The sequence below is a fragment of the Micropterus dolomieu genome, linkage group LG19 (assembly GCF_021292245.1).
Source record: "Micropterus dolomieu isolate WLL.071019.BEF.003 ecotype Adirondacks linkage group LG19, ASM2129224v1, whole genome shotgun sequence".
In the NCBI taxonomy this organism is placed as follows: Eukaryota; Metazoa; Chordata; class Actinopteri; order Centrarchiformes; family Centrarchidae; genus Micropterus; species Micropterus dolomieu.
The window spans coordinates 25,059,888-25,082,491 of NC_060168.1; the positions used below are offsets into that span (position 1 = coordinate 25,059,888).

Consider the following 22,604-nt stretch of genomic DNA (forward strand, 5'->3'; position numbering starts at 1 on the left):
GAGAAGTTGCTCTGCCTCCTAGAAATATTGTAATAATTGATGTCCAGAATATTTCAATTATTTCAAAAGTGAACTGTTAAAATGTAGTACATCTGCAGATTAGATACATGATGACAAATGCTGGATATCCAAACTCAATTATTTTTTGGTAGAGACCAAAATGTGTCTAACCAAGTATCAAAAACTGTGCTGGAAGCTGGCATCTAATTTCTGGTTATATAGTTCCTGAACTCCTGAAGTGAGTAAACGCGAGGTAGTGATCCAGCAGGGAGAGTTCAGATATGTGAAGGGCATCAACAAATCCTCTTGAGGAGATACTCAATGCTCCTAGTGGGTTATAGTGGTGTATAAGTGGTGCGTATAGGAGATGTGTCCTGCACCCCCCACCCACTTAACAACCACCCACCACCAACCAAAAACCCCACCTGACCTACAACCGAAAGGAAACGAGGTGCTTCAGCATCCTTTGCTGCATAACTCTCGGTCCCTCACAAGCAATGACGACAACTCCACATTGTCATGGCAGAGGGGTTAACCTCTCCAAAACCTCGTCAGTGCAAACACTCACACACAGATTCTGCAGAAATAATTGGAAGGAGGAAGAGGTGGAGAGGGGAGCAAGAGGAGAAGAGGGATAAAGACAGAGGAGGTGGAGGCAGGGAGTATGACAGATGGGAGAACACATTTCTGATAACTGCACATCGGTCATTAGTAGTTCTTTAACATTAACAAACAAACTTAAATTACATTTTTAAATTTGGATATTACTTTACAGAATTGTGACCAAGATAGATACTAAGCATGATATTTAATAGTTGAAAAATACTGACATTTCTTGTTACTTATTCAAACATACATCAAACATTTACCTTTTGGTAAACACTGGCACAATTACAGCAATGTTGTGATCAATTTGCCTGGCCCCTGAGAATAAATAAAAGGCATAAAGATACATAGATGAAGAAGAAGAAGATATACTAAGAGAAGGATGAGAAGAAAACAAAGGAAGGAAGGAAAAGAGTTTGAATGGGTGAATGCGGGTATTCGTGTCTGATCAGAGCACTTAGCAGGGAAGCTGTGTACTTCTGAATAGACAGCTTAGTGGCCATTATGCCGTCTGCATGATTTGTCCTGTTCACCATTGTTACCCTCAGGAGGTAGCACACACGCACACACACACACACACACATGCAGACACACAATGCAGAAAAACACACACCTTTTCTTCCTATTTCTTTCTTTGATATTATTCTATTTTACGCACTAGTTTTACTTTATTACTTTATGTCTCTGTCACATATAAAGACAGATGCACCCATGACTAAAAAAAAAAACCACACACACGCTATGCCCCCAGCCCGCCCCCACCCTGTAACTCCATAATAGGCCAGTCTATTGACAGACCTGCTTGTTCGCTGAAGGAGTCTTTTCTCATTAGGGCTGGGGTTTTGTCGCTGGCCCTGCAGGCTCCATTGTCCAACTCAGAGCTGGTTATTAGGCCTCCCCGCTGTAACAACCCCCCTGTTGAATAGACCTGAGAGGAGTGGAGAGGCTACGAAGAGAGGTACAGGGTCTGGCAATTAGCAAAGACATGTTTGAAGAGAGGAGGGAGAGGAAAGAACGGAAGAAATCAAGAGAAAGAGAGAGCGGACCTGCGCTACAAAAAGGCTTCTTTTGAAGTTTTAGAAACTTTTGTTTCGCTCATCAAAGCCAAAGACTGGTTCTTCAACACGTACCATCCCTCCTCCTCTTCCCTCTCTCTCCTTTCTATTCTCTCGTGTTCTTCTTGGTTACTCCTCTCCCCGAGAATGCATTTGTGTCAGTGCCGAAAAGCCCTATATCTTCTGCAGCCGCTTTGATGTCTTAATGACAACGTGAAGAGCGAATTATGCTCAGAGATTCCCCCCTCAGTCTCCTTTTGTCCCTCTTCAGATTCCAGCCGTTACATCTGGCTTTTCCAACCTCACCTCACTGACAACAAGCAGGCAGGATGCAGCGGAAAAAACGCTCGCATTCAGAGCGACGGAAAAAAGCAGCAGGCATGGAAAAACTTGTTTCACTTATCAAAAGGTTTATCACAGTTTTAGCTATGTATCCCAAAGGCAGTGTTTTATCTGGATTTGATAAAGCCTTGTTGCTTATTCAATGTTTTCTTGTCATGTGGTTGTGGAAGGCGGGTAGACTAAACTTGTTTTAAAGCCACCGTGCCATATCTCAGCTCCAGGAAATTTGATAAGATGTTTTATCTCTTGTATTTTTAAACATTTAATATAGCTGAGGTGAAAAGGGCAGACCTATAACAGAAAATGGCTAAAATATCTTGTGAAATGATATGTAATTTGAAACAGACAATGTCACTGTAAAATATGAAATGAGGTCTACCAGACAGGTTTTGTTCAGAGCCATCAGGTGTGTGTGTCTGCATGTACTTACTTGCATAATGTCGCTGCATTCCGCTGCATTATATTTCACATAAATGCAAATGTCTGCACAATACGTTTTCGCTGTGTGTGTGTGTGCGTGCGTGCATGCGTGTGTATGCAGCTTTCCCCCATGGTTCTTAGACAAACACAGTGATGGTTCTGCGGCGCCTCTGCTATCAGCCTGAAGTTTGATCAGTGTGACAGCATGCTGAAAACTGATACACTGAAACACACACACAAACACACACACTCTGGCCAGAACTGTAATCTCTTCTCTGCATTCCTCTTTTCTGACTCCATTTTTCATTTGTTTATACGCATGTATACTACAATTTTTGATTTGAAGATCTGTCTCTAAATGTCAAAATTTCCGAGTATTGATTCAAATCTGCACACATCCCTTTGTTTCACCTTCTGTATCGAGTACACTAAATTCGTCCTTTCACCCCCAGAAGTTTTGAGCTATTACGAGATTGTCCACGCTTTCATTCAAGGCTAACACCCTTAGACGGTTTCTCTGTATGCCATTGTTACTTTGATGGGACTTCAGAGTGCTTCATACCAACATTTGTCGGATCTAAGCTGCCGTGACAAGACGAGTGTGTCCTTTTCGTTTCTCTGCTGGAACTGTACTTGGCCCACAGACCAAAGCTCTCACAAGAAGTGGAAACAGAAGTAAGAAGACAGGAAGGGAGAGCGGAGGATGTGTAGATGCTGTCAGACATGTCGTTAAACGATGAGAACAAGCCATGGAGTTAAAGCCTGTCAGCCCACGCAGATTCTTCTCCTGCTACTGTACAACTACTGGTTTTATGCATCTATCCATCTGAGACTCTGAGCATGTGGTATCTTCACTCCCGCTAACACAAACTAAGAAATAAGGCATAATTTTTTGGATAAAATGTGGGTTTCTTAATGTAATGTATCCCTTAGGAGTTTGAAATTATTTTCCTAGCCTAAAGGGTATGACATCCCCTTGACCCGTAGATGACCTTGGGGTGAAGAGATTTATTGCTTTCGTGCACGGTAAACAACTGCCTGATGCATTTTGTTACTTAGTTTTACCTCGTTTCAGAGTATAAATTCAGAGCAGGCATTACACACATGCTCCTTGACTACAAAACCAAAGATATGCAAATATCTACCCTGCTAAAATGTCCTATAGTAAAACACTGACTATTGGAGGTAAGTAAACAACAAGAGAGCATCCCACTGGGTGGAAGTTGCATTATTATGACTCCACAAACAGCTCTAAGCAAATGAGTGTTGAACAAAGCAGGCATCGGGGTGAGTCATGTTGAAATGTCGCCCAGCGGCGCATCATGATGAGCGGGTAAGTTTTACATTGTTGTAAAAAATTGTTCATCAAAGAGCCTGTCAGCATGTAGCCTCACACAGCAGTGTGCCAGTAGCTTTGAAGTTAAACAAGACAACCGCATATTCTCAACACATATACACACACACACACACACACACACATAAAACTAAATACGTACACAAGGGCCTGTAAACACACGTTGGCACACTTGTAAGCATGCGTGCAGATCTATGCTGAAACAATCCCAAATGCAAGTGTGTGCAAAGCAAACAAGCTCATGCACACGCTCGTGCACATGCATATGAAATACCTACACTTAAGAGGTCCAGTAGTTGCTTTGAAGTGTGACTTGTTTTAAGGCCTCCCCGACATTTCAGCAGGGATCACAGTGGCGTTTAGCACTCAGCAATGAGCAGAGCAGTGGTAGGCGGACCTGAAAATACTGTGTGGCTGGAGTTTACTGCATCAGGATAAAGCAGTCATATCTAGATAAATATGTAATCTGATTCCTCTAATGCTTAAAAGTCAACATAGCAGCATATATTGGCCCTGAAACTTAAAATGGATTCATGTAATTATCAGTACTTACAAAAAAACGACTCTTTAAACAGCCCAAAGTAATATGTAAATAAAAATGTAATTTCAGCATGTGTTTTTTGTTTATTTTGTTTTGTATTTACTTTCCAACTACAAATCTTTCCTCACTGGGTGGACTTTGTCTACTTTTCCAGTGACAGATGACACTCTACAGAACTTAAAATGAAATAGTTTGTTTGTTGAAATAGTTTTTTAGCTGTTGAAGGCTTTTTATCTAGTACATTTTCGTTGTTCTACAGTTAATGAATTGTGGTGATTTAACCGATGATACATCGGGTAAGATAGGAAAGGGAGTAAATTTGAATCTGACTGTACAAGCCATTAAATGAAAGAACAAAAGGAATCATGGATTAATAGTCAGTAGTAAAGAGTAGAGTCCAATGGGAATAGTAAAGTAGGTGAGATTTAAGAGGTACAGTTTGTGCAGTTTGTAGGAAACCAAAAGTAGAAATGTTCTTTTCTCTTGGAGGGCCCCACAACGATCATACCTCCAGCCTGAGTTGTGAAAATGAATTCAGAAATGTAAGATGAGAAAGAGGTCAAATGGGGAGAAAACTACTAAAGTACTAATGAGTAGATATTTAACTGGAGTATAATTTGATACATGGAAGAGCAGGGTGGGCGAGGTAGAGAATGATCGAGAGTTCAAAGTCCTGAACCGAAGCTGGCGGTGTGTGTTTCAAAGGCGGAGCGTGGCGATGGATGTGAGAGATTTGTTAATTCAGCAAAGCAGAGCGCCGCCTTGATGTTTACTAGAGTTACACAGGCAGCAGCTGGACGAGCACACACACACACACACTCACTTATACATGCATACACAGTACACACACACATACAGGCACCTTTACAGTAAGTAAAGTGAAAATCAGTAAGTAAGTGCACTTGGGTGAGAAAGATGGCACACGTCTTTGCTTGCAGGCAGATACACACGTAAATGCAGGCAGATGCACTAATACATACTTAAGCACTCAATAAAAAAAGACACATTGCATACACATGTTCACATGCATGGAGATACATGCTCATTCACAGACACACTTAATGGCGTTCACACATTCAATAACATAGAAATCAACAAAGACAGAAATACAGGTGTAGACATGCACATATATAGATAAACATAAACATAGATAAACCCACATAGATGATTTACATGTACACATACTTTTTGCACAAATACATACACATATACACTTTACATTCAGGGAACAAAGACATATATTTAGTGCTTTCTTCATAAAGTTACCCAATTACAATGGGTTTTTATATATAACAATTATTGTCTTGCAGTTTAACAATTATATACGGGGGCTATGAGCATACTGGTAAGATGTTTTATCAACCATCACCCTTAAAGAGGAGGTATTATGCTCATTTTCAGGTTCAAAATCTTAATTAGGGGTTGTACCAGAACAGGTTTACATGGTTTAATTTTCAAAAAACACCATATTTTTCTCATACTGCACATTGCTGCAGCTCCTCTTTTCACCCTATGTGTTGTACGCTCCGCTCTTGAGCTACAGAGTGATGCATCTTACTTGTACAAAATGTTTGTTGGGAGTTGCACATGCGCAGTTCCCAGGTAAGGACTACTAGCCAATCAGAAGCAGAGAAGGGCGGGTCATAAGAAACAAGGTAGTGTGATCCAATTCAAAACCGCTTCAGACTGCGACTGTAACTTAGCAGATGGTATAAGTTACTCACAAGTCCACAACCACACAACATCGTTGTTTTACATCTTACCATAAACCACTACAAAAATCAGCATATTTCATATAAATTTTACATAAAAATTGGCCAAACAATTTGAACGTTAGCTCAGTAGTTCTCACATCAGGCGTAACATTAGCATTATGTGTGTTTATTTTAAATATAATTCACAACCAATAAAGCATACTTAAAGGTTGTGATTGTGAATTTCCAGGCCCAAACAGAGTCAGAGTTGCATCGACTAAACGTTGAACTGTTGCCGGTGTTCTGACGATCTATGCTGCCTTGCCGAGAAATGCTACCATAGCGCAAATCGATAGACTCGACTCTACTCGGCTCTGCTCCGTTTTCCATTGCAGGTAGTACCCAGAGATAGTACGTAGCTTGTTGTCATAGCGACGCCACACACAACTGCTGCGACGTAATGTTCAATGCGACACACACACCAGCGATCCACACAGCTTTCTCTTTTTTAAGTTAAAACGTTTCAACATTCCTCAGAATGTAAAGACAGATAAGCTGTATGAAAAACTTCTAGCTGTGTTTTCCTCTGCCGTTGTTGCTGCAGCGGTCTGTGTGACGGCGGGAGCAGAGGGCTCTGTGAGCAGGCGGCTGGCCGGCCTCACACGCTCCTCCTGCAGGTTAGCGCAGGCTTCCCCCGCAGCCACTTGCGGAGCTCTTCAACTCCGAAAATATTCAGGCACATTTTTTTCCGCCATCACTTCTCGTAAAACTGTCAATATTCGAAATCTACACAGCTGATTTCTCATCTGAAAACTTCTCAGAAGTGGATTTAGTGATGAAATTACATACGAAAACTGTAAAATATAAAAGCTTCTGTTGCTGGCCTCTGTCTGCCGCGCAATGATAATGCAGAAAATAGTGACGATTCTCTCTGACCAATCAGCAGTCAACGTTACATTTTAGTATCCCTCAGCTCGCTTGGAACCTCGATGGAGGTGAGGTGATACGAAAAAAAGTACCTGGAAGCAGGTACAACATTTCTACAATGGAAAACCAAACAAAGGCCAGTCGAGTCAAAGGGCCTCCGCTCAGACTAGCTTGGTTTGAGGGCGTGCCTGACCCCGCTAGCCGCTTGGCAAGCTTTATGACGCGTTTTAATTGTGACGTCACAAGTAAAGGAAGTAAAGTACTGGACTACAAACGAGCTGTTTTCAAGCTGTTCAGAGCAGTGCTTTCTGTGGGAGATGGGAACTCCCTTTGGGCTGGACTTTGGGCTTTTTCACTTTGCAAACCTGTTACATGCACAAAAAAGAGATATAACTCAATAAAGGAGAGGGAAAAAGCCAAAAAGCATAATACCACCTCTTTAAGGAATTACTGAAAGGTTTCTGCCTCCTGTTGTGCAGTGGTCCTTCACACATGAAAGAAGCTACACTACACGTTGATGGGAACATCGTCTATTTTAGGGATATGACAGTAGTTTTTATAAGCCAGGATGGTTTGAGGTTGGAGCAAATTACTAAATATATCTGACTTGGTGCATCTTAAACAGACAGTGCACCTTCTGCATCTCTTCAGAACACAACACAGACTGGCTGTTTTAAGTCATGGTTTACTTTCTAGAGGAGCAGGTCCCGAACCTTTTGGCTTGTGATCCCTTAAAAAAAAGCGAGGAGTACCTGTGACCCTTTTATATTATATTTTTTTTATGACTACGATTAATTTTGGAGGCCTTTAAAAAAGTAAATATATCCAATATTTTTAAAGAAAAAAGCAAATATATTATTTTGAATAATAATAATCTTGCACGTTTTTTTCATAATTCTTAAGCATTTTTGTCATCCTGTAGCCTCGCAGTTTGTTTGTGTGGTTTAATCCTCTGGTAGGCAACCACTGCTTTGGAGTTTTCTCACATTTCTCAGAATGCCTTTTAAAAACTATCTGAATCAACAGGCTTGGATTTGCAACAAGCATTTATGTCTTGTTCATGAAACTGACGTAAGTGGACAAAAAACTGGTGTTGTTTAGGGTGTAAGCTGAGGTTTTTAATGTGAATGAGTCAGTAAAGACAGTGGCTACATGATTAAACCCATACTTCGGTGATAGTGTCTTAAACATTATTTTAGGGAACATTGTGTAATGCACCTGGTAGACAGGTGCATAGGAGAAATAAAGTCATGCAAAAGAAGGCAGTGAACTCCCGCACGTTGTTTTTGCCATCTGTGGCTGGAGTATAAATATCTTGTTTGATACAGTATAAGTCTAATGTGTGAAAAATGTTTATGACAGAATCATTCAAGGCTATAATTGATATTTTTATAATAACAGTATATCAAATGACAGTGTGAAAGGGGTGCTCGTAGTGATTGACCTACAGATAATTATCCCTTCCCCTCAGCTTTATATTGAGTTTCAGCTCATTCTTTATCTGTTTGGGTTCACTGTCACTACTCTCATAGTTTCATTTACATCCATATCAGGCAGCTGTTTTCAATGTAAAAGCTGTAAAATCCCACTGCACACTAACTACTCAGCACCAAACAGCAGGAAGACACAGTTAACGACTAACTCTACAACATAGTGGAGCATTTCCTTCAAGAGTCAGTAGAGACCAAACACAAAGCTAAAAGAGAGTAAATAGTGGACTTAACATGAACTTAAAAGGTGACCATATGTCAGTGTTATGTTCACAACTTGTCTGCTGCCACCAAGTAGCTGAAAAAACATTAATTATTATTGGAAATTTAAACATTGTTTCAGAGTGAAATCTCTCTTTAAAACCGTATCTGTGTAGTTCATTTAGAGCTATCTGCATCTCTTTTGTGTCAAATAAGATCATCTGCAGCTCCTGCCTTTATGCCTTTGACTTTATTCCGTAACCTACATATACTGTAAGTTGACACACAGTATTTCCATTTCTGTGAGCTCAAACCCCCCTGTGAGCAGCGGACATGAAGTAATTCAGTAATTCCTTTGAATCATTTCTGTCCTTGACTGGATCACCTCTATCAATTTAATCCCTTGGGTTGTGGGTCAAGGCTTTAGGGTGCAGCCGTATGTTTGCCAGATTTGTGGAGTCCATCATCTCCATTTTAGGTGAATTTCTGTGTGTTCCACGCCTGACCCTGCTCCTCCGTCAGTGAAGTGTGAACAGTGATGTAAAACAGCTACGTGAATAAGCACACACACTGCACATGCAAGGATTAATGCCCTGTCAAAAACACACACATACATGAGGAGTAGTAAGATAAGGAGGCTACTTTAATTTTACACTGGCACTTAAAATAATAAAATTAACTTAACCAGATTCTTTTGTTTTACAAACACACACGTATATATTGACACACACATAGAAAACAGAAAACTTGATCCCTAACTGTATGTTTTCAGAACTCATAAACCCCATTGCTGTGTGACGTTTATGAGCGAGTGTGTGGAACCACTTGTGCCTCGTGCCTGTATGTTATTTCATCGCTCTGTTGATATTTTACGCTCTGACACAGTTCATGTTCAGCATTGGAGGAGGCTGGGGTGCTTCGTGTATTCTCTCACTGTTGGTTTTCTCAACATTTTTCATTTCATAACCAAACCCAGGCCTTGTTGCTAACCTAAACCTGACCGCCAAGGATAAATGGCTCGTGCCTGGCCGCAACGTCTGAAAATGTACCACAGTTGAATCGAGGAGTAATTCTGCTGGAAAATGAATCTGGACTTATTAACGCCCCATAAAAATGTGGCGTGTTAATCACATATTGTGTATTTGGATAATATCAGATGGAGATTGAATAGAGCAGGATTTGTGCTTTGTCAGCTGGAACAGCACAGTTGAACTCTCTCTTCCTTCTCCTCACAGTTACAGTGAGGCAGCGGTTGCGTAAAGAATCACTGAAAGACTCAGTATATAATGTGTCACTATTGATACCTAGTTGGAAAATGTCCTTCTTTTGCCTCCTTGCAGGGAGGCCGGGTTCAGCAGTAGAAAAGCACATAGGGATTTAGTTTGTTACTCAAGTATACCTGAAGAATAATCTGCCTTAAAACACTTTCAGTGTTTTACTGTTAATAAAGAAAAGCCATCAATGATGGCCATTACATTTTTGGTACATTTTGTTCTATGGTGCTAAAATGCTTTCTCATGTGGATAACTGGCCAGATGTAGACATTTGATGTCTCCAGCAGCAACAGCAGAGTTTGATTGCTACAGTAAGAATCTGTTAGCAATCTAAAGGTATAAAGGGCAGTCTTCCTAACATTTAGACTGAGTATCTTCTGCCCGCACTGTGCTGCAGTTAAACTGCCATACAGCAAGCTAAACACACTTTCAATAAAGGTTAAAGACGGGAGTTGGCCTATGTAGTTTTGAAACTATGAAAATAGTATTTAATATAAAACACCATAAACAAGAGTTATACCAAAGGCATTGCATAAAATGACTTAGTGCTGAGGAAAACTGGATTCACAACTAACTAATTATAGACTTACATTAGCTACATTGTCCTTCATGCTAACTATCATCAGTGCAGGTGTGTATTTCTACTGGTGAGGGGTGGGTTCAGCTGAAGTCAAAACCTTAACAGTTCCTGTTAACATTACAAGCAAACAAGTGGTGATAGCAATGTCTTTCTGTGATTACATTACACAATCACAGCTGTGCCCTCATCTAATCCAAGTAAGCGTGCATGTCACTGTCTATGTTACTATAAATGTTAAGTGATGTTGTCTCTTTCCCAATGGAGAAAGAAACAAAGCCACTCAGAGGTTTGTGGGCAGGATTTGCAGGCTGTTGTTTGTCCACTTACAGAAATAACAATGCTTAAATCAACATGTTTCTTCGATCGATATGACAGACGTAAATTTCATTTCTCCTAGCAACCACAAAAGTATGAGCTACTTCAGCTGTTCAGCCTGAGTGAGTGTGGACAAGAGCACTAACTACATTTAGGCACTGCAAAATATATAGGAATTAACATAGAGAAGCACATGGTTAGGGTGAGAAGGGAGAGAGTAGTACAATATAATACAGCTGTACAGTGGATCTATAAAAGTCGCAGAGCAAAGAGGTCTGGAACTGTGTTCAGCCTGTAGGGGTGGTAGATTTTACTTTCTGGAACAGAATTTTATTGCTAACAGTTTGGCCAAAACTTGGCTCCCTAGCTTAAATTACTTACCTGGAAGCGTTAGCTTATTGAGGATTTTGTCAAGAGGAACTGGAAACTTTGGGGCCTTTGCTGTTCTCAATGACATTTTTTTTTGTTGTTGTTATTCAACACTCAAACTACTGCCTGATCTTCATCCTAAGCCAATTGTACTCTCAAGAAAAACTTAACAGTTACATTGCTGAGGAGTGAAACACAAGAGCACCAGATGTTTTGCGCTGTGATCATAATAATACTTCTTCAGCTACACTAAATGGTAGGCACACATGAAAACATACAAGAAAAATCAAAAGACACAAAGGCCCACTGTTGAAGAACGTTTTTTGGAACACAATAGCGAGACAACCTCTAGCTATTTAATGATATCTGGCAGATCGTTCATGGGGGGAAGTATGGAGAAACAGATAGAAAGATACTATGTGATGGTGGTGAATACATTTTTGATGGGTGCAAAACAACATTAAAAATAAGATTGTTAGATTGCCCTGATTATTGATGACATACTCTCCCAAACTAGTGTCAGACTTTAAATAATTTGATATTATTACACTAGTTGCTTTTCTGGAATTTGTTACACACACAGGAAAGTTGAAAACGTGCGTCATCAGGCCTTGTTGCACACGTGGAAAAAATAGCTTCAAAGGAAGCTGCTGCAGGAGTTGTAGGAAATATGTGGTGAGCCCAATATAAGTGGTTTGATGGATCAATCAAGCAATTGGCCCAATTTGTCTCTCCCTCTGTCTCTCTCTCGCTTTAAAATAGGAACTGTGCCCAATAAATGTTTTGTTTTCCATCTTCTGCTATGTCCCTAGTTTTACTGAGTGACTGACAGCTGGACAGATAGACTCAAGACATGCTGCTGCCTGGTTGTGACACATGGCCAAGGCCGAGGTGAATGTAACAGGCCTGACACAGACCAAATGCACACACACAAACACACACTGAAGGTTAACCAAAGAGTGGAAAACAGCACCCCTGCCTCTTTAAAGTATGACACTACATTATTTTTTCCTCAGATAGTGTGTGTGTGTGTGTGTGTGTGTGTGTGTGTGTGTGGACAGAGTGGAAACAACAGGTCGCTTTTTTCATGGCCATACAGTCACCCTCCTCCTTTATACCTTACATACACACACACACACACACACACACATACACACACACACACACACACACAGGTGGCTGTAATTAGTATGTTGAGCCCATTCATGGCACAAGATCAAACTGCACTCTGCTCAGCTTCAGGAAATACAGAGCTCTGCTCAGAGTTAGACACACATACACACACACACACACTCACACACAGAGATGCATGCACCTTCACTCTTTATTTCCCTTGTTCTTTCTCTAACATGATGCTGGCGTACAAAAGGTTTCCCCCTAAAACTGTTTTTGTTTAGTCTGCAAGTGAAACAGAGCTCTGTTTGACTTCACTGTAGAAACTTACACACTCAGTGTTTACTTCTGCAGGGAGAGGACACAGACAGGGAAGGTGGAGAGCAGGGGATTATGGGTTAGATAAGCCTGAACTGTTCAAGCTCTCCAATCTGATTTAAGAATATACACAGTTGGTTTTTGCTGCAGCGGTAAGCAGAACTTACACAGCCGGAACAGCTGGGCACAAGGTTATAAAAGCAGTAGGAAAAGCTCATTGCTCTGAGTGGTCAGCTCCTCACATAGATGACCAGGCATGTACCCTGGTGAAGACCTTGACGGTTGAAACTAAACACATGGGAGCTTGTAACATTCATTTTGAACACTACCTCCTTCTTTTTCTATTTCTATGTATGCTGTTTTTATCCTCCACCTGTTGGATGTTCGCACCATCCACTCTTTGTGCATTGGTGGTTTTACTACAGTATGTGACCAGTAGATATAAACATTTTTTTAAACCAGTCTTAGCGTGTCATTTCAGCAACACCGGAAGAGTAACTACATTTTTAACTACATTACAACAACATTACAGAGTAACTACATTACAAGCATCATTAAAAAAATCCTGGGGAGAAGGAATTTGTCCGATTTCAAAAGTGTTGTGTGTTTATTATTTACTTATTAGTTGTGATTGATCAGTGGTCTTTGTCAAAGAGGTATTTGCTTAGGGTCTGTTAGATAGCACAGTCTTTCAGAAACCTGCAGAACCAGTGTCAGTGAAATTTGGTGGAACGGTTGGCCATGGTTTGAGGAAGAACAAATTTTGAATCTAGGGACATCAAATCATTTTTGTCAGAAATCCAAAGCATTTCTGCATAACAACTAAGCTGCAGGGAATTGTAATCTGATTTCAAGCCTTTAGTGCTTCTTATGCAATCCTGCTTTGGCTGTTTGGGCTTGGAACAAACTCAGGTTCTGTCTGACCAGCAGAAAGCATCACAGTTACTCTCAACTGCAACGTAATTCAATTGTGACTTAAACATTGCACATTTCATTCCACTAAAAAAAGTTTAAGGACTGATGCGATGAATCGATGAGAAAAGTTTGGAAAATCTGAAACTAGGAATTTCCAAGACTTAATGTCAAGTGCATTACTGGTCAAAGATGTTACCCATAGTTACAGATCCCTCTTCAGAAACCTTCCAAAAGGCACATTTTAGTCATTGAAGTGATTTTGGGCAAACCTGTTTAATAACACACACACACACACACACACACACACACACACACACACACACACACACACACACACACATCCTCGCCACCCTTAAACCTGCCTTCACTCTGAAAATCTTGTCTGCAAAAAACCTTGGTTAATCAACCACATACCAAGATCACTATAAGAAATAGTTTCTGTGCAAATGTGCATGTGTCTATGTTTGTATGTATGTGTTTGTGATTGGCTCACACACATAGGTTTGCACCAAATAGGTCAGAAAGCTGGAAGCAATTTCCGGCTGAACGTGTAGTCATCGTATTTCAGAGGGCCTGAGCCCAGAATGGCACAATGTGTAATCTCATATGTAAATTGCATCATAAAGTTGCACTCATAAAGACTGTTGTTGTCTTTGCCCGGTCCAAGGGGGCTAAGGGGGCCAAGGGAGGGTATATTTGGAGCGGAAAACCCTGTCAGGTGTTGGTGTGTATGTGTTTGTCTGCATGTGTGTGATGGTGAGGGCTAATGAGATCAAATGTTCCAGAAACACTTCAGATCAAAAGCCTCCTTCTGTGTGTGTATTTTTGTGTGCTTCAGTCATATAATGAACGTAGGGAAATGTCATCAACTCAAACACACATCACCAACGTTATCACTGCTCACTAAATACTCCGGGTTACACACACACAAGCTGTTAATCTGTCATGTAAGCCAGTGTTGTCGCTCATAGGGAATAGCAGTTAACTGTTAGTGTATGATTGTCTGTTCCTTGGTTACAGTTAATAAATCTCTCTCTGCACTGTCGCCTTTTTCCTCCCCAACTCTCTCTTTTCATCTCTCCCCATGACACTTCTTGACCTCCTCTAAAAGTCAGTAAGTTCCCGTCCTGTTCCCTTTCTTTCTCCGTCGTAGCCCCTTTCAATGTCTCTCTCTCATGCTGTTAATGGAGGGCTGTGTAGCAGCACAAGTTATAATGATTTCCATAAGGCTACACGGACTCTCGACAGGCAAGAGTGTAAATCACAGTGACGTGTGTGTGTGTGTGTGTGTGTGTGTGTGTGTGTGGACAACGGGTCTGTGGAGTAGAGTACACGTGTGTGCACTAACACACATCTCACTGCTTTTTTTTGAAAATATAGCAAGAGACTGACTTTTTCCTTTGGGCCATGTGTCAGAACAATGGATTGGCGTCTTGATTTTGTGAAATAGCTTTTAAGAAGATAATCCTATGGCGTAGTAATTAGGGATTTTAACAATGAAGTGACAGGAAAAACTATTTTTCTGATGAAGTTAAAACAATAATATACAATACAACAATATTAGAGTAGCAGCTAATGATTATTTTAATAATGATCTGTTAGATTAACCTAATCTTTTGTCAGAGAAATAGACTATTTCACTGTTTTTCATTATTGTTGTAAGTGTAAGAAAAAGAAAAAAAAAACATAATCTTTTGGCAATTCTGGCAATGGCCCATGAACACCAAAAACATCTGGCATTTTGAGATAATCAGCATTGGCTGATGCCAGCACTCATAAGGCCTATAAACAAAAAACCTCTGCAGATACATCTGCAGCCAGCCTTGTCAGTGTGGCTGCTGTGGAACGATGTGATCGCTCCGCTTTGTGAGTTTTGGGAAGGTGGTGAAAAAGTTAATTTCGAGACCTAGATTTCCTCAGTCACCATAGTAATTTCTAAATGTTAACACGTTTCTTCCATCCTATATGATAGTAAATCTAATCTAAAACTTTTATTTAATTCATTACTGGCTAGCGTTAAATATATATTGTCATACTGTAGAGAATAAAGCAGTTGAATGATGTCACTTCTGACCAGCTGTACCCCACTATCCCTTATACACCAGTCACGTTCTGAAATTTACAGCATAACCCAATGTATGTGTTTTTCTGTTTCATTAATTAATAAAAATTCCATCTAAAACAAAACAAAATTCCATCTAAAACAAAATGTTACTGGCTGAGATAACCATGTATATTATCTTTTACTCTGCATGGAATTATACTTTTTTTTTTGTTTGTTTTGATTTTAGCATTATATTCACCTTCGGTCAGCGTGCTCTCTAAATATCGGCCATCGCCCCTAGCCCTTAGCCCTAAGTATATTATCGTAAATCACTAAATTCTTGAGCCTGGTAATAGTAGTTTGAAAAAACAATCCTAACTAACAACTAAAGGTCCACTCGCTGTTTTTTGCCTGAGCTTTGAGCTGTATCACATGTGATCAGGTAGGAATTTGCTCAATTTTCAATTCAATTTTATTTATGTAGTGCCAATTCACAGCAAGTACTTTTCATATAGAGCAAGTCTAGGCCGTACCCTTTGTGCTATTATTTACAGAGACCCAACAATTCCCACTTTACTACACTCCTACTTTAAGGACTTCTCATATTCAGACCTAACACATCCACCTCTGTGACAACTGAGCACATTCCATCTATTGAAAAAGATTGTTTGATACGGTTGCAAGTTCCAGAAAAAGGTAGTTAATTGGACCTTGAGCTTGGCTTGTTTTTCTTATTGATAAATGTTCTGTATTACAACCCTGAACTCCTGGCTGATTCAGTGAAATATCATTAGTGTCTTGCAAATGCATTGTCACTGTAAGACCAAACCCTGTTCATTTATTGATTACATTTTTTGGGTGAAACAAATCGAAATGTTCATATTGCTATACACGTCTGTTTTACACTGTACAGTATGGCGGTTTGGCTTGTCCCATAGTACATTAAACACCTACTGTCCATGGAGGATTATATGAGCCGCTAATTACCATTACATATGAAACACGACCGACACTGCAGACAAAATGTTTCCACAGAAGATCTACAGTATTACATTTTGGATCTGGAGCTACTGCATGTAGATCTAACCATATACTGTATTACCAATTTACTGTGTGTAATGTTGCAACTTGTGGCCACTAACTTCACATAAAATGACTGTGGCTGGAGAGAAAAGTATGTTTGGAACGTGGTGTCAAAATGCAGAACAATTGTGGTGTAATACTTTGTGAGCAAGAGGGTCAGACAATCAGAGAGAGAGAGATTTTAGATGGTTCTTTTTTCAGCCACAAACAAAACCCCTCCAGTGTAGATGTCTTCTTCCAGCAGCAGCAATAAGGGGCTTATAACATACGAAAGAACCACACAAAATGTGGTTTCATTGTTTCCAGAGTATCATTGAACTAATGGAGTTATAATGAGTGTGTGTTTTAGTAGGGGGTCGGTGCACTGACAGGCCAACAAACTGCTGAAGGACGAGTGGTGTTTATTCTGCTGGTTGTTAAAGTAGATTGTGGGAAGAGAGATCCTTGCAAAACTGTTTTGAAGGATGGGGTTCTAAAGTTCATCTGTCTGGCACCCAAATACAGCATTTATCATCTTATCCTGCTACCCAGGCTCTTCTAAAATAGTAATCCAAGATTCAATGTACCAACCATGGTGCAGATGTTTTGGTGGTTTGATAGGCTGCATCATTAACAAGCCCACAAGCGGCTCACCTGCATAGGAAAAAAGACGTATTTTGTGTCTTTTAGGCGATTTTAGAATTCCGAGGAATGTGCTAAGGATATCTAAAATGTATAATAATAATGTTCATGGTGATTAAAAGCTGGGGTGGGGTTTTACAATCACGATTCCTGCTCAATGTTGTGATATCTGTCAGCAATCACAGATGGACGATGACATCGTCTATCGGCCCAACCCTATGCCAGAGTTCACTTGTCTTCAAACATCTTCATTTTGAATTATGAGCTAAAGGTATTTTATTTTTTGAAGTTGGATTTACTCTTCTTTGTCTTTTAAGTGCTGTTAAGTGCATCTCTTCCTGCGGACCAAACTACTAGATCTTCCACAGGAACGAGTTACGCAGCAGCAGATTCTTTGTAAAACCTTTCATTGTCAGGCTGAATAACCATCATTTTAATGAAGATTAGAACAGAGACAGGCATGGCTTTTTTCCAAAAACTTAAAAAGCTATTACTTTTATCATGCAACTCTCTTGATTATTTTGATTAAAACTCTCTTCTGACATGGTGATAGTATCTATTTACTTTTTTTAAACTGGAAATTGATCAATTATACAGAAGTATAGATTGGTGAACAAGTGAAATAATACAACCTTTAAAACCCTGCCTTAAAAGTGAAATAAATCCAGTTTTATAAGCCAACATGAAAAAGTATTAACATCTGCAGTTCTGTGACAACTGTGCAAACTCTTTTTCTGATGAAGATCATGTCATATGATCAGAAAAGATATGATTGGAGGCGTCATCTACTAATTGGACTTTTTTGAGATTATTTCCTAACTGCTGTTTCCAAGGTCAAGAATGAACTTTGAACCTCAGTCAAAGAATAAAGTTGTTGTAAAATAACTTCCTTGAAACATGCCTCGTATATTAGGTTAAAATAAGAGTCATATTGCAATTCATGTGAAGTTTCATTATTATTTGGTATTTCTGGTCATTTACACATCATGCACTTGGGTAAAACTTCCAACTTTGGTCACAACTGCACTCTCCTGCAATACTAAAAGCAAGCCATTGTTGCTGAAGTAAAAATAAAACCTCTTAGGATCCAGGTTTAACTCAACATTTCCCCGTCTTCCAGTGTTATGTAAAACTTGTTCACTTGATCATATCTGGATCAAGTTGGAGGTGATCTGTGTGACAGTGGTTTGTCAGATATACAAACTCGCATCAGGCTGGTTTTGGCCCTGATGCTGCAACAACCAGCGGTCTGCAGGGGCTAACACAGAAACATCTTTCTCTCCTCAGAAGCCTATGTCTCTCTCTCAGCCTTAGCACATGCACACACACAGAGGTTCTGTACACATATCCAGTGTCTCTATATTAAAACCTGGAAGGACATGACCTTTTAGGAAAACACTGGTCCCTCAGACACACTCATACATACACACTTTTACACACTAGACTGTTGGGACTCATATTTCTGAGCGTGCTCATGTCCAATTGCTGCTATTTCTCTACAGACCTAAAAGTAAATACAAGATGTTATATATATGTATATATGTATAAATACACACACACACACACACACACACACACACACACACACACACACACACACACACACACACACACACACACACACACACACACACACTCATACAGGGGTACCCAGCCAGTGAATGTGCGAAATGTAGCACACTGTTGAACCACGTCCCCCCTGTAGAGAGGAATGAAAAGAAATTGACATGATGCAATCCGCTACAGAGAAGACTGGGACTACAGTAAACAGTGGTGTTGCTGAATGGAGCTTCTTCCCTCACAAACAGTCTGGCTGAGTACAGACACTGGCCTTTAGAGAGCACTTAAACCCTAAAACAGACAAATTGAATTTAGGTCTGTTATCAAGTTACTTATGGAATTAACGTTAATTACCGACAGCTGGTATAAACTGCCACCGAGAAGCTTCTACCTGGATGTTTTGTACACTGCTCTTTGCTAATGATTATTACCCTTGGAGTTTACCAAATCTGTGTATATTGCCAACCTCAGTGTCCAAACTTAGTGTCGCTCACCAGTGCATCCAAATAATTTTTACCCACATATGCACCGAAATGCTGCACAGTAGAGCCTGTGGTAAAGGAGAGCAGCACGGCAACACTAGCAGGCTGAGGTGGACAAAACAGAGTAGAGTACAGCACAGAAAGTATCATATTTTGATAGGCTTTATTTTAGCTGATACCGATTCATTAAGATATGTCCGGATTGGCCCCCATACCAATTCTTAGGATTGGCAGTGAGGACTCTTTTGGGTATATAGCTGCCTTTAGCCTATTTGACTTAATGACAATGTGTATATGGTCGCTTATACAACTGCCTTCACGTATGCATGACTATGTGTGTGTATGTGGCCGTGTTTGCGTGGATTAGTTGTTGTAATCACCAGCCAAAGTATCTGGCTGAACATTAGATGTTTGGAACCGGATCAGAAGAAAACATTTTGTTTATTGAACACAGCTGAAGCAAGGAGGGAATATGTTTTCTACTCTGTGTGTGTTCAAGTTGAAACAAACAGTAAAACATTTATTCTACCCCAAACCTTACACTCGTATAACAGAGCTGAATAAAAGCATAAAACTGACTCCGTTGGCAGAAACTGTTTCTGGAGCCTTGATGTCAAACATGCTGATAGATGTGTGATTTGCAGGTTTGACGCTGAAAGATATATAGAGAGAGTATATACTGTATGTTCATATGTATATTGTGTATATATACAGTGTATGTAAAGGGTATAAGGGAATGGCTTTTTATGTAGCCAAGAGTATGGTGTTAATGACACCATAGTTAGTAAAACCACACACATTCAGTTTGCTCTCTCTGCTCTTTGAACATATTTGGATGAAAGCGTCCTCTTTAAATCATGAGTGAAGTGATAATAGAGGAGTCAACTGGCCGTGTGTGCAACATCATGTGTTTATAGTCGAACATGAACAATCTTTTGGGCTAAGTTTTATAAGTGTAGATATCATTATTTCCCCTTTTGGACGGTAAAGAATCAGTCAAAAAGTAGTTTTTAATAATTCATGTCTAATTTAATATGATCATACTTTGCTTTGCTAACCTTCACCTTATGGTACCCAATGAACTTCATCCTAAAATGTCAATGCTGATATGATATTCTGCTAATGTAATGTGTTTTTTATTCACATACCAACTTTGCTATTCTTTCATTATCCCTTTAAGTAAGTAGTAAACTATTTAAAACAGTGTTTCATCTTGCCGTGATGTCAGCCAAATGTTACAAAAACAGCCCATTAGTAATCTTTCAATCAGCTTGATGTTACCTTATTACAATAAAAAAAAAAAAATAATACCCAACTTTTTGTAACCCTTTCAGAGGATCTTTATATTATTTTATATAAAGTAGCTTTATTCACATTGAGCGATGTATTTTATGTTTTGGAATCTTTTCATTATAGACACCTTATTTTACCCAAGATAAATCACCACAGGACAATCACTAAACCTGTTCTTTGTCTTTACTTCAAGGTATCTTTATGCACATAGTCCCAAGATAGAGAATATGTAACTTTTCATCCTTTATATAGCTCTTTATGTTACCTCCACCTCAAATCTATTAGTGTATGTATAGTTTATGTTGTTAATCAAAACACGTGTCTTAGTAGATTTTCTGTAGTCTTTGCATCAGTATCACAGTACACAGCTGCTTTACATGCTGCACTGTATAGACAGTGGAATCGGTCCAGCCCCCCTCTGTGAGCGGGCCTGTAGGAGGTCTGCCCAGTAAGGTTTACAGGCTCTCACCAGGCATGGGGGAGGGCGTTTTAAACCATATTCCCCCTTCACATCAGACCCCCATGCTGATGCTGCTCGGCTTCAAACGCGCTGCCCTTTCTCAGAACACGCTGTGCATGTGGCAGGAGGGAGGGATGAAGGGGGAGTCAGATGGTGGGAGGGAGGGAGGACTGAGGTGCAGGAATACCGGCACCTCAAGTTACCACTTAGTTAAATAACACCAGAATGCACGCACCCACACATGCACTGACACACCCATATAGGAATTCACATCACACACACAAAGATACACACAAATAACCACATACAGGGTCTACAGCCTGCCAGTATGCTATTAATACCAGCCCCCAGGATGCAGGTCATGCCTAGATTTGCATTTCAAATGCATCTTTCATTGCATCATCCAAATAGTGATGCTTTAAAGACATTTGGCTCTGTATTAAACACTCTGAGCTTTCAGGTGGTCTTCTAAAATCCATGCACAGATCCATATATGTACCAATGTGCACGATAAACATATCCATTTACAATTACGCATGCACTCTCACATTTTTCCTGCAGGTGGTCCAAGGCTTTCTTTCTTTTTTTCCATAACTACCATCAGGTTTTGGTTGAAGTTTCAGGTTCAAGCCAAGTTAACCACCCCCCCACCCCCCACCGCATGTATTTTGACAGACCTGATATTGCACTGTATCAGCCCTCCCCACCTCCCTATAAAGGGCCTCTCGGAAACATTGGTTCCATCTTGAAGCGGTTCCTAGCATGAAGGTCCAGACAGATGTTTGTATCTTTTTGGTAATCAATGTGGGAAGACATGCTGAGAGAGGGAATCTGATACACCAGCGTGAGAGTAAAAGCAATATGATACTGTAGACTATGATATAGGCACATACAGTATAAAGGTATTCAAAAAGAATTTGCCATTTTTACCATGTCTTTTTTTTCCATAAAAGGAAATTCAGTTTTCCCCTCTTTTAAGATATTTAAGGCACAAATTTATGATCATGCTTTCTCACTAGCATGAGTCAGGAAGGGTTAAGGGTAGAGGCATGTTAGTGGACTCATTTTATGGCTTTCATCACCAGTGAGTCGCAGTAGCAACAAGTCTCTGGCACAGTCACGCTAATGGACATAAATATCATATTATTTGTCATTTGTCGTATTTGGTTTCTTTGATGGTTGGTTCTGATGGTTGGGGTTTGTTGCATTAAATAGTATATTACTCACAATCAAGTATTTAGAAGTTGTCAAATCACTAATGATGTTTCTTGTGTTTCTTTCTCCCTCACTAGATGACTCCAGTTCAAGAGGTGGAGCAGGGATGAACGACGGTGACTCTGAACATGCCCCAGAGCTGGCTGGGAAACTGGGTAACCACTCATAACTTCTCTGCTCTTATCACTACATGCATATAAACATTTGGAAATGAGAAGGGAGCCTAGAGGTGAAACTTCAGATAGCTCAGCGTGTGTAACATTTTAAAAAGTACAGTAGCAGAATGTACAATAAACACCTTGTACACTGTCCGAGGGGAGAAGGTGAGGGCA

The 22,604-nt window shown here is 40.0% G+C and overlaps 1 protein-coding gene across 2 annotated transcripts in view; it reads left to right on the plus strand.

Annotated features, from left to right (window-relative positions):
• fgfrl1a (fibroblast growth factor receptor like 1a) overlaps positions 1 to 22,604 on the plus strand; it is a 79,878-nt gene that overhangs the window by 40,061 nt on the left and 17,213 nt on the right. For both annotated transcript variants that reach the window (XM_046030473.1, XM_046030472.1), the window contains exon 4: positions 22,350 to 22,427. In XM_046030473.1, coding sequence (XP_045886429.1) covers positions 22,350 to 22,427 — 78 coding nt within the window. The remainder of the gene's footprint in view (positions 1 to 22,349; positions 22,428 to 22,604) is intronic.